Source organism: Budorcas taxicolor, chromosome 15, assembly GCF_023091745.1.
Source record: "Budorcas taxicolor isolate Tak-1 chromosome 15, Takin1.1, whole genome shotgun sequence".
In the NCBI taxonomy this organism is placed as follows: domain Eukaryota; kingdom Metazoa; phylum Chordata; class Mammalia; order Artiodactyla; family Bovidae; genus Budorcas; species Budorcas taxicolor.
Window position 1 is genome coordinate 63,081,172 of NC_068924.1, and position 13,466 is coordinate 63,094,637.

A 13,466-nucleotide genomic window follows, 5' to 3' on the forward strand; every position below is an offset into this window, starting at 1 on the left:
TATTATTCCCTTTATTCTGCTCCCTTTTATTGAAAAAATGTCTTTTAAGAACTGCCTTTACTTGCTGTCTTCACTCTCTCTGTCCTTTCTTTGAACCTACAAGCAGACTGCCCTTGTTAAGGTCACCAATGACTTCCATGCCACGAAAATCCAGTGGTCCCATCTAGGAGTCCCGCTTCTGGGTATATCCCCAAAAGGGGTGGAAGCAGGGACTTGAAGAGATATGTGTACCATGTGAAGCATTGTTCATCAGGGTCAAAAGGTGAAACAACTTCAGGGCTCGTTAATAGGTGAATGGATAAACAAGATGTATATCCAGACAATGGAACATTATTCAGCCTTAACAAAGAAGGAAATTCTGACACATGTTGCAACGTGACTGAATCTTGAAGGCATGCTAAGTGAAGTAAGTCTGATACAGATGGACAAGTATGATATGATTCCACTTATATGCTGCTGCTGCTGCTGCTAAGTCGCTTCAGTCATGTCTGACTCTGTGCGACCGCATAGACCGCAGCCCACCGGGCTCCCCCGTACCTGGGATTCTCCAGGCAAGAACACTGGAGTGGGCTGCCATTTCCTTCTCCAATGCATGAAAGTGAAAAGTGAAAGTGAAGTCGCTCAGTCGTGTGCCACTTATATGAGGTACCTAGAATAGTGAAATACACGAAGACAGAAAGTAGAATGGTGGTTGCTAAGGGCTGGGGGAGGGGAGAATGGGGAATTCTTATTTAATAGGTATAGAGTTTCATTGTGTAATTGACTAAGCAATGGCAACCCACTCCAGTACTCTTGCCTGGAAAATCCCATGGTCAGAGGAGCCTGGTAGGCTGCAGTCCATGGGGTCACCAAGATTTGGACACGACTGAGCGACTTCACTTTCACTTTTCACTTTCATGCATTGGAGAAGGAAATGGCAACCCACTCCAGTGTTCTTGCTTGGAGAATCCCAGGGACAGGGGAGCCTGGTGGGCTGCCGTCCTTGGGATCGCACAGAGTTGGACATGACTGAAGCAACTTAGCAGTAGTAGCAGAGTTTCATTTGGAAGATGAAAAAGTTCTGGAGGTGGATGGTGGTGATGGTAACATAACAGCGTGAATATATTTGCCACTGAACTGTATACTTAAAAGCAGTTTAAAAATGGTAAATTTTATGTATGTTTTGCCACATACACACGTACACACACAGGCCCAAAGCCCAAAGTCCGTTCTCATCCTTACCTTACGTGGCCTCTCGGCAGTGTTTGACACAGTTGATCATTGACACTTTCTTTAAAAATAGAAACCAGCTGTTTTTTGGTGATAGACTTCACATACCATAAAATCCATCCATTTAAAATAAATGATTCAATGGTTTTTAGCATATGCACAGAGTTGTGCAGTCAACACAAATTTTAGAGCTTCTCTGTCCCCCCCTAAAAATCTCTGTACTCATTAGCAGTCATGCACCATCCCCACCCCCCCCACCCCCACCCCCCACCCCCCGCTCAACTTAATCCTGCCCAGTAACCCTTGGCCATTTCGGATCTGTCCATAGATTTGCCTACATTGCACATTTTATCTAAATGGAATCATAACAACATGTGATCTTCAGTGACTGGCTTCTTTCACTTAGTATAATGTTATCAAGATTCTTACATGTTTTATCATGTATCTGTACTTCATTGCCTTCTGTTGCTAAATAATATCCTGTTTATGGATAAACTGTATTTTAGTGATCCATTCATCAGTCGACAGACATTTGGGTGGTTTACACTTTTTTGGCTACTATGAATAATGCTGCTATGAACATTTGTGTGTGTGTTTTTGTGTGGACATGTCTTTTTGTTTCTCACCTTCTTACCTTCTTAAAAGACATTTTCACTTACCTTCTGGCACACTACTCTCTCAAAATCTACTGGTATTTTAAAATATTTTATTTACTGTTCTAAAAGGAGGGTTGGTCTGGACTTAGGGGAACTGAAGAATCATCTTGTTGCTTTCAAGTTCAATATCAGAATTTTAGTTTAAAGCACATTAATTTTTCCCCTTCCCCAGGTAAAAGGGCATGACTCTAATTTGTAATGCCTGCTACAGAAATAAGTTTTCAAAATTTCTTAGCACTTGCTTTTCTGAAAGAAAAACAGTGGGCAAGCTTGTTGGCCATTTCTTTGCTTCTTATTTCATGATAAAGGCAAAGGGCCAGATTCTATTTTAAGTGATCCTACAGGGCACACTGAAGGCTTTAAAATCCTCATCAGAGCTTTTATAGATGTGAAAGGTTAATAGATGTGAACTCAAAAAGTTCTGTATACTTTTGAGTTTTTGAGAATTTTAATCACTCACTTGTAGAAAGCTCTACTGTGGTCTTCTTTTTTTTTTCACAAAGGAAATACTTATTCTATCATTTGGCTGTTTGATAAGTGATTTCTGCATTGTCATTTTAATTTTTGTTGTTTTGCTTTTTTGTTGTTTGTTTAAACATGTTATTTTAAATAATCCTTGTATTTTCTGATCTGGAATGAATTACATTATGAAAATCTATGTTTAAGTAAAACTCACATTTTAAAGAGTATAGTGGATTGAATGATGGTCCCTAAAATAATATATCCATATCCTAACCTCTGGAACCTGCGAAGGTGACTTTATTTGGAGAAAAGGTTTTTGCAAATATCTCCAGATGAGATCTGGCTTCCCAGGTGGCACACTGTAAAGAATCTGCCTATCAGTGCAGGAGACATAAGAGACTCCTCTTATGTGGGTTCGATTGCCTGGGTCGGGAAGATCCCTTGGAGAAGGAAATGGCAATGCACTCCCAATATTCTTGCCTGGAGAATCCCATGGACAGAGGAGCCTGGTGGGCTACTGTCCATGGGGTCACAAAGAGTCAGACACGACGGAGCACGCATGCATGGCATGGCCAGGTGAGATCATCCTGGACTGGGTCCTGAACTCCAAGGTCAGCTTTTAAGGGGCTGAAGGAGAGGAGAATGGGCAACTCCTATGTAGATGGAGGCAGAGATTGCATTTTTACAGCCACAAGTGAAGGAACGCCTGGAGACTCTGGAAGCTGGAAGGGGCAAGGAAGGGGTCTTCCTTAGAACTTATGGAGGGTGCGTGGCCCTGCTGATGCCTTAATTTTGGACTCATCCCCCAGAATTGTTAGAGAATGAATTTCTGTAGTTTTAAGTCACCGAATTTGGTGACTTCTTTCGGGCAGCCTTGGAAACTCATACAGAGGCAGAGCTAGTTTAATGGTTTTACAGAAGGAGAACTTTTTAAGCAGCAGAGGGATTCATTTTTTTGTTCTTTGAATTGCCTGATGCCCACCTTCGGTGGGGGAACAGCATCTCTTAGGTGGTGAGTGTACAGTCCACCACTGCCTGCCTCGCCCTCACCTCAGTCCCTGCATTCCCCAGAGCTGCTTGGTTCTGCTTTTTCACTGCCAAGCTGGTAGCCTGAAAGCTCCCAGCTCCCCTCCTGTTAGATAATTGCCAATTTCCTGGACAGTCTCTTTCAACTGGACTGTGAGCTTTGATCCAGTGCATCAACATGGTACTTCCCTCTTCACCTGGCTTGGACAGGGGTCCCAATTTCAAAATGTAAAACCATTCTGGTTATATGAAAAAAAAAAAAAAAAAGTGATTTGGTGCAGCCATTATGGAAAACAGTATGGAGGCTTCTCAAAAAAACAAAACAAAAAATAAGAAAACCACCATGTGAGCCAGCGATTCCACTGCTACATATATATCTGAAAAAACAAAAACACTGGCTCGAAAAGGCATATGTGCCTCAGTGTTCAAAGCAGCATTGTTTGCCAACATATGGAAGCAACCTAATCATCCATTGACAGAAGATTGGATAAAGATGTGGTGCATATATATATAATGGAATATTACTCAGCCATAAAAAGAATGAAAATTTGCCATTAGCAGCAACATGGATGGCCCTGGAGATCATTATGCTTAGTGAAATAAGTCAGAGAATGACAAATACTGTATGATATCACTTACTTGTGGAATCTAAATAATACAACCAACTAGTGAATATAAGAAGAAGCAGACTTACGGAGCGAGAGAACAGACTAGTGGTTGCTAGTCGGGGAGGGGGCAAAATAGAGGTGAAGGAATGGGAAGCACAAGCTACTGGGTGTAAAGTAGGGTACGTGGATGTATTGTACAATATGGGGAATATAGTCAGCATTTTGTAATAATTGTAAATGGGATGTAACTTTTTAAAATTGTATTGAAAAATCAAAAACCACCTCAAACTAAACAACAGGGTACAAAGTTCAAGGTATGAGGCAGCATGAAGTGGTGACCAAATGCTCTTCCACCCAGTCCAGGAAATTACTGCCACAGCACTGAGAAACTAGTGATGCCAGATCTGACTTTTAAAAAGAAATTGGTGATCTGGATTTGCCTATACATTTCCTGATTTTCAAATAAGGCAACTAATTCACAGGAAGAAACAAAACACCACCTCAAACACAAGCAACAAAAATATGTGTTTGTATGCAAATCAAACAAAAACATACCTGTAGGCCCCACTGGTCCATGCACTCCATCTTGTGAGAACTCTGTCTTCAAGTAGGAAAGGTTGTGGGGTAGATCACTCCCCTATATCTCTTACATCTTTGGGGCTCTCTAGGAATCTCCATCTCCTAAATGGCAGGAAATATTAATAGAAGGGTCATCAAAGGTCCATATAGTCAAAGTTATGTTTTTTCCAGCAGACATGTATGGATGTGAGAGTTGAACCACTGAACCATAAAGAAGGCTGAGCGCCCAAGAATTGATGCTTTCGAGCTGTGGTGCTGGAAAAGACTCTTGAGAGCCCCTTGGACAGCAAGGAGATCAAACCAGTCAATCCTAAAGGAAATCAACCCTGGATATTCATTGGATGGACTGATGCTGAAGCTGAAACTTCAATACTTTGGCCAACTGATGCGAATGGTCAACTCATTAGCAAAGACCCTGATGCTGGGAAGGACTGAGGGCGAGAAGTGGGTGACGGAGGATGAAATGGTTGGATGGTATCACCAACTCAATGGACATGAGTTTGAGCAAATTCTGGGAGATGGTGAAGGACAGGGAAGCCTGGTGTGCTGCAGTTCATGGGGTCACAAAGAGTTGAACACGACTTGGCTTCTGAGCAATGTTTGCTGAGCCGACCTTGCTAAACTGAACAATCCAGAGACAGTGTAACATGTTAAATATTTTATTCACATTGTTTATAAACTGTATCCACCTGGGAAACACATGAATCCAAAAAATAGATTATTTCACAGTCATTCACATTTTTAAAAAACAAGTTACTTTTGACGTGAAACTCTATGATGGAGGCCCTCAGTCCATCTTGTGGCTCAGTGCCTCGTCACATGAAGCTTCCTGCTCTGGGGAAGGGGTCCTGGGGGCAGTCCACCTCGCTGGAGTCACTAATGGTTCACCTACCAGTGACCGATGAGAAAACGTCAGTGCAGACTTTAACCCATGAACGTTCACTGGTGTAAATCCACCGTCACTATTTTTGTCGAGGAAATATGCGATTGAGAGCTTGTGTACCCATCAGGTAGGAAAACAAAACGAGAGACTCATAGTTTAATTGCCTGTTACAGAGCCGTCAGGAAATTCCTGGCTCTATAGAGGTTTAATGTCTTGCCCACAGACAGAATCAGTGAATTATGATTTTATTGTATTGACAGCTTGAACCATAGAAACAGTAGTGGTTTAGAAATTGATGCAAGCGTCTGTTGATTAAGTCTTTGCACATCTGATGCTCCCTACCCTGGAGAAGAGGGGGAATAAATTCAGCAAGAATTAAGAATGTGCCTAATTTTAAGTGTGTTAGCCTGGATAGATGGCCATGAGGGTTTTGCTGAGCAGCTAAAAAGATATTCTGGTTAAGAACGTTTACTATGCTAAATCCAATTATGTATCAGCTTGATGGCCTAGCTCCTTTACCAATTAAGAAACTTTACTATGGAATTTGACTTTAACGATTTAAAATATGTCTGTTTATTTTATCACATCTCACCCCCTCCTACTATGTTAACTACAAACTAATCACTTTTTTTTTTTTTTGCTTTGTGAGCTTCCACAGTTACCGATGTGAAAACTTTGGAGCCTTTGGAATGGGAGCCTCTAAATGGCAGAATTGGATCCTTTTTCTCTGAGCAGCACTGATGGCACTGGGCATTGTGGTTCTGCAACTCTTCACTAGGGAAGTGATGTTTGATCAGGGTACCACAAAAGGTCATTCCCTCCTCCCCTTGGATTAAAAAAAAAAATAATTGCTTAAGGGTTGTGGCCATTACCCCCAAACAGACAACAACAACTCTGAATCCAAACGTAAGCTGAGATGTGGAGAAATTTTATCAGCATGTTGGCAGGTGTTTTTTTTTTTTTTTAAAGGACTGTCCAATGTCTATTGCAATCTATTGTTTGAAAAGACAGAAATCCATTAAACGAGCTGGATGATGGAGCAGATCATAGCTTGTCTTCCTGCCACCCATGTGCATTTTTTCCAAATTTGTATACTAATCTTCGGTCAACCCGTTCCAAAATTCCGGTTTTATAGTAGTACCTGCGAAGACAGCAGAAGAGAAGCATGGGGCGGGGGGCAGGTTCACACTGCGGGAAAGCGACGAAACACAAGCTCGTCCCTCGTTCCTCTCAGCTGGCGGGGCCAGTCTGTGGTTGCCCTGGTATTTTCACACCCTCTTATCAACTTACACTTAAACCTTTCCCAGACATCTTGAAGACTGAACCTCACCACATGCAGTTCAAAATGTGTGTGTGTGTGTGATGGCCTCAGAGTGATCCCCTGGGAACACTGCCAAGAAGGGCAAGGATGGCGTGTCAGTTTACAAACCCTAATCTCACCTGAAACTAAGACCCAAAGTGTAGTCTCATGACCTTTTGGTTATCAAGTAATAAGAGCCGTGTAATTTTCTATGTGTGTGCTGCTGCTTCGGTCGTGTCTGACTCTTCTGCAACCCTCTGGGCTGTAGCCCGCCAGGCTCCTCTGTCCCTGGGATTCTCCAGGCAAGAATACTGGAGTGGGTTGCCATGCCCGCCTCCAGGGGATCTTCCCGACCCCAGGATCGAACCTGCATCTCTTACGTCCCCTACGTTGGCAAGCGGGTTCTTTAACGCTAGCGCCTCCTGGGCAGCCCAGTTTTCTGCGGCTGACCATTTTATATAACTGTGCCGGCAGACTCACGGCACCTCGTGCTGTTCACTTACCTCAGAGCTCTGCTCAGCTTTTCGTACGTCATCCTGTCATTTTTCTTCCTTTGTCCCCACATCTTCGCCAGGGCTTCTGATTTAACCACCCGAAAAATACCTTGTTCCCTATCTTCCCATTCCAGAATGCCACAGTTTTCCTCAGGAGATAGAAGCAGGTCTCGCACAAATTCCCATAGATGAGAACTCTGGAGGCCTTTAGGGAAGCAAAAAAAAAAAGTGAAAAATTAAAATTGTTGAGGCATACAACTTCTTATGAAACCATGAGAATTCCTCCTTCATGGAGTTATGTCCCAAAGTTATGACCGAACGCTCTACTTGGAGCCTTACTGAGCTGTGAAATGTTCTCTTCTGTTAAAACAATTACAAAACACCCACAGAGAGACCAAATTTACCGCAACCAGCGACACTGGTTCATGAAGCTTCCCTGCTCTATGGAACTCCCGACCAGTTCTTATGGAATTAACGACATGACAGTCGAATGATGCTTTCATTCTTCTTTCTGACAAGCAGTATGGTTCTACTGAGGCCCCATAGCTACAACCATCTGGCTGGACGAATACTACAATTGTGTTTTTCATGAAAAACTGGTATTTCTGTTGTTCCATTGTATCATCGTTAAAACTGACTCTGGAGCCTGGGTTTGGGTCCTGAATTCGCCTCTTCTTGCTCTGTAACCAAGTCTCTCTGGTCATTGTCTCTCTCAGATGGGTTAGTAAGAGTACCTGTCTCATAGCACAGGTTAGAGGGTCATGATTTAATACGTGTTAAATGGTTAGACCCAAGCCCAGCAGGATTGACCCTGTAGATCTGTCTCAGTGCTGGGAAAGCTAACAGAATTGCTATTATCCTGGAGTACCTTTGAGAGAAGGATCCACAGTAGACTAGGAGAAAAAAACCCTTCTTTAGAAATTCAGTCTGGCTAAAACATTTACTTACTTTAATTTTCCTATTACCATTTCCAAGGGAAAAGAAAAATTTGATAACACTTATAAAAGTAATCATCAGTTTCTCTGCTGTGTTGTTTGGGAAATAACTAGTCCTGCTCAAACACTGGGTCTCAAAGCTTATTGAAGTAGATGATATTGTCTCGTGAATGGTTTCAAGAAATTAGCCACGACAAATGACATCAGCACACTTACTTGTTCGACTATGACTGTGACAGTCTTGACTTTTGATGCCGCTTGTTTTCAAGCAACTGGAATCAGCATCTGCAACAGAGTGATTTACAGCTGCAGGAAGAAATCTAGAGGCTACATTCTGACCTCAAGTCACACCAAATGAGCAGCTATTAATTGGACACCTTTGTGGTAGGAGACAGCTGGTGCTGGCTGTTCTGGGGATAATTAGTAGGTTTCAGGAGAATATGCATTCTACACTGGGGCCCAACTGTGTGTCAGATTCCAGGCTCTGAGCTGGAAACAGAAAGCGAACAAGACAGACTTGGTCCTCACTCAGGTAGAGGCTGAGGACTATAGGGCAAGGAAAATACAAGTGAAACACAAATTGCCTCTGTTGTGTTATGAAGGAAGGAGGCATTAGATAGAGAATGGAGGCAGGCGAAAGCACCTGCTGCATCTAGATGGGGTGGCCAGGGCGGGTCTCCTAGAGGGAACACAGTCATGCTAATGCCAGGAGGTGGGGAGGGTTTCAGAGCCAGGGAGCAGCAGTGCAAAGCCAAGGGGACCGTAGGGTGCTAGGGAGGGCAGGAGGTGCCCTCAGGGGCAGCTAGCTGCTGACAAGTCACATGGGTACCTGATAAGGGCGAGGGATTTTATTTAACAAGTGAAGACTGAGGACTTTGACAAGATCCACACTTTAAGACGATCCCTCTGGCTAGTGTGTGGAGAACAGACCAAAAAGGACACAGAGAAAAGCAAAGAGACTACAGCTTATGAAGAGCAGAAAGCAAAGCATGAAATCAATGCAGGGTTAGATTAGAACTCAGGCTGTAGCAGTCTGAGACAGGGGTATAGTTACATAATTATGTAACAGCCTCAATGGGAAAAGAATTTGAAAAAGAAGATACATGCATAGGTATAACTGAATCACTTTGCTGAACACAACACTGTTTATCAACTATACTCCGATATAAAATAAAAAATCTGGCCTTCCATTTAGAAGTGAAGTGAAGTGACGTGAAGTAGCTCAGTCGTCTCCGACTCTTAGCGACCCCATGGACTGCAGCCTACCGTGCTTCTCTGTCCATGGGATTTTCCAGGCAAGAGTACTGAAGTGGATTGCCATTTCCTTCTCCATTTAGAAGCCACAGCTAAATGTCCACAGAGGCTTCTAGCAGAGGTGGTCCTTCTCCTGTCAACGGGTAGAGTCTGCGGTCCTCACACCTCCAATATGGGCCGTGAACGGAGCCCAGAATTCATGCCCTGAGACTCCCAAGGCTGGCAGGAAGACGTCACAGACCAGCTCACAGCTGGGTCCAATGGCCAGCCCTGCAAGTGGAGTCTTGGAAGAGGATCCTCCACTCCTCCCTTCTCACTTCCCTTCCCCCTCCCATCCCCCCTCCCTTCTCCAGGGCCTCCCCTCCCCTTCCTCAAACGCAGGACTTGGATGCCTTGCATGGTGTGCAAGCCTCCCATGCGGAGCTCTGCCCAAATTGCCTGTTTGTGTGTAAATAATAAATGTTGTTTAAGCCACACACACACACAAAAACACAACGTGTATATGATTAAAATCTAAAAGGTGGCAGCAGACCACCCCTCCCCATCCCCACATCGCCTTGCTCCCTCCACTCCAGCCGCAGTGGCCTCCCAGCTCCTTCTGAAACTCACAGGCACCTCCTGCCTCGGGGCACTCGCTCCCTTGGCCCCGAGTGCTGTTCCCTGGGGTGTCCTCGGCTTCATGCTCTCACCGCCATCTTTGCTCACAGTCACCTTTCAGGGAGGCCCTCTCTGACTGCCTGAGCCGGAACTGCACACACTCACCCTACTCCGCACTCCGCATCCTAGTTTTATTTTTTGCCATGGAACATATGTATTTATGTTGTTCACTGGCTGACTCTCCCCACTAGGGGGCAGGGATTTGTGTTCCCATGTGTATCCCCAGAACCTAGCACAGTGCGGGGCATACAGTAAGTGCTCAATAAATGCTGTGGCGCAGCTATGTACTGTACTGCGCTATTCTCACCATCCCTGCTGTAGGGAGGCGATGCTATAACTCCTGAACGACAAAATAAGTATGCTGTCCTGGGAGGGAACGGTGTCCCGGGCACTGCACCACTGCCCAGGGTGGCTGGTCTCAGTGCCCGTGAGTCTTGTCACTCCACGGGGTGACAGCCTGCAGTGGTGCCCTGTGGTCTCCCAGGCAGAGGCTGCCATGTCAGTCCGGGCTTTCACACCCAGACCTCCACCTGGTTCTCCAGGTTTATCTCTTGCTGCTTCTCAACTCCTTCCTTCTTGGGTCAGACGGTCCCAGTAAGGCTTGACCCTCTCGTGCCTCAGGGCCTTTGCACAGGCTCCCTGCCTCCCACTTCCACCCAACCGACTCCATTCTCACAAAACTCTTCAGGAAGGCTTCTTGGGCCCCACCCTTCTCTGTCCCACAACACCTGTGCGTTCCTCAGTGTCCAGCACTGGACCCACTATCCCTCTACTGTAAAGGTTCACGTCGACCGTTGGTCACCTGAACTGACAGCTGATACCCATGGAAAGTGGAAAGTGATAGTCGCTCAGTCGTGTCCAACTCTTTGTGACCCTGTGAACTGTAGCCTGCCAGGCTCCTCTGTCCATGGGGTTCGCCAGGCAAGAATACTGGAGTGGGTTGCCATTCCCTTCTCTAGGGGAGCTTCCTGACCCAGGGACCAAACCTGGGTGCCTGCATTGCAAGCAGATGAGTGCTTCTAAATACCAAGTGCTTGGTGAGGGCTTCACAGACAGTATCTCATTTCATCTTTGCCAAGACCCCTTGAGGTATTGTTGCTTTTTTTCCTTTACTGAGGAGCAACTGAAGCCCAGAGAGTTTAAGGGTTTCACCCAGAGAGGTGGAGCCGGGACTTGGACCTAAAGCAGTTCTGTTCCAGGCAGATGTCCACAACTACTGCTTCAGGGTCTCTCTCATGGCACATGTCCAACAGATACTCAGTGAATAGTTATTAAAGTGTGTAGAACATCTGCTGTGGCCAGCTGGTCACCCAATCTCACCCACCCTTATGATGTATGTTTTTCACCCTCCCCACTTCACATATAAGAAGACAGAGGTGTCTCACTGGAGGTCCCTCACTCACAGGCTCCTGAGGGACCACACGAAACAGGTCCCAGTCTCTCCTCTCAGGGGACTTAGGCCCAAGTGGGAGGGAACAGCTGGTGGACAAACCCATATTTGTGATAAACGCGGTGGAGAAAGATGCAGTAGTAGTGTGAAAGGATCGAGGTGGTGGTGAAGGGGCTGAGCGGGACTGTGATCATAACTGGAGCCAACAGAGAAAGCTCTTGGACAAGAAGACAGCTGAGCAGGACGGAGCGAGCCCTGGAGATGTTTGGGGAGCCTGCCTAATGGCGGAGCTGAGGTCACGTCTAATTTTCTGGCATCGGAGCCCTCAGCTCAAGTAACTGCAGCTCATGGTTCACCGGAACGAACAATGACGTGAACGTGTGACTTCAGTGTTCAGGGTCCCTTCGGCCTCCCCTCTGCTATTTCCTACGTTACAGCCTAGGATTGTATCACTGTGGGAAAACAGGCCCAAGTGCACAGGCCAAACCACAGCGAACGCTCAGGAGACATCAGCTGACAGCAGAGATGCTGCCAGGTGGAGAGAGGTGAACGGAGGTGAGCAGGGCTGATGGTCAGTTGATCAAGACGGAGAAAGGGTTTCACCCTCCTCTCAGATCCGGTGCCACGCTCTGTGGCGTCGCCTGCAGAGCAGGCCTGGCCTTTGTTTCAATTTAATCTTTCAGGAAGAGAGAAAACAAATGAAGCGGTCAAGATAAACAAAGGTGAACTATTAACTGGGGACTGGACAACAGCTTTCACTGAAATGCCCAAATGGCAAGTATAGGTGGAAGAGAGTCACCTTTTTAATTATTAAGATTTTCCCCACGTGCTTTGGACGGAAGCTATGTGGCTGGATGGGATGGACACAGGATTGATCAGCAAGAAGCGAGGTGGGTGGGACGGCGGGCGTTTCCACCTGTGGGTCTTGCCAGAGACAAACAGTCCTGCTCTATCCATTCCTACTTCTCAGCGGTGGATTTGACGTTAGTCAAGGGTCAGCTAAGGCTGGAGGCCCCGCTTGGCTGGGGGTGGGGCTGGGGCTGGGGATAGAGGAGCTGAAGCCATCACTGGGTGGCCAGGTTGAGGGAGGTTCCCATGTCCAAAGCTCCCCAAGGTGGCAGCGGTGGCGGCAGCATGGTGAGCCCCGCCCCACCCCAAGCTTCTCTGCAGAGGTCCGCAGAGTCTGAGGGTTGCTCTCCCTGCCTCACACTGACTTTCATCTTGAATGTGTCCCCACAGCGGGGCTGTGCCCAACACGGGCCAATGGGAACAGGGCCCAGGCTGTCTGTTGTCTGTGTGATTTGGAGAGGTTTGTTTGCCTTGAAACCGGAGACTGGTAAAGTGTGGCCAGAGGATATGTTCCCTGTCGTTGACTGAAATCACGCTCACTGTTCTCCAGAAGCTGGGATAGAGACTGGAGGGGCAGTGTCTACACTGAGCTTGTCACGCACATGTCCCCAGGAGGCCAGCAGTCCAGTCACAGAGCCTGCATCTCGGGCCAACGCAAGAGGTGCCCGGCAGCGAGGCTGGGCCTGCAGGCTTGGTTCACTGGCTCTTCTGAGGTGGGGGTGGAGCAGGGCAGGGGAGAGGAGAGAACAAGCAGAGAAGGGCTGGGGTGCATCCCTTCAGCCCCTTCTGACAGTTTCCTAGCTTGTTGGGTGTAAGTAAAAAATCCCTTGTTCTCTGAATAATTGTGGCGCCAGGCCCAGACCCAGAGGAATCCTGAGTCCTAGGTCTCAACTGAGTGGACAGCAGAGTGAGCACAAGGGTCTGGGGGCACGTGTGCGTGCTTGTGTGTGTACCTGTAGGCACGTGGTGCGGAGCACAATGTATGAGAGCATAGACCTTGAGGAGAAGAGTTGGAATCTCAGTTCTGCAACGACTTGTGTGACTTGTGAGTTCCAGCACCGCCAGTTTCCATAGAAGCAAATGGGGATAATGCTACTATCTAGTGAAGTTATTCATTGGTAGAGATGTGGATGGACCAAGAGACCATCATACAGAGTGAAATAA

At 46.3% G+C, this 13,466-nt stretch overlaps 1 protein-coding gene across 1 annotated transcript in view; it reads right to left on the bottom strand.

The window, feature by feature from the left end:
- Nucleotides 1-6,467: 6,467 nt before the first annotated feature.
- ELF5 (E74 like ETS transcription factor 5) overlaps nucleotides 6,468-13,466 on the bottom strand; it is a 48,967-nt gene continuing 41,968 nt past the window's right edge. Inside the window, exons 5-7 of the mRNA XM_052653088.1 lie at nucleotides 8,369-8,437; nucleotides 7,227-7,422; nucleotides 6,468-6,564 (exon numbers count right to left, since the gene is read on the bottom strand). Coding sequence (XP_052509048.1) covers nucleotides 6,468-6,564; nucleotides 7,227-7,422; nucleotides 8,369-8,437 — 362 coding nt within the window. The remainder of the gene's footprint in view (nucleotides 6,565-7,226; nucleotides 7,423-8,368; nucleotides 8,438-13,466) is intronic.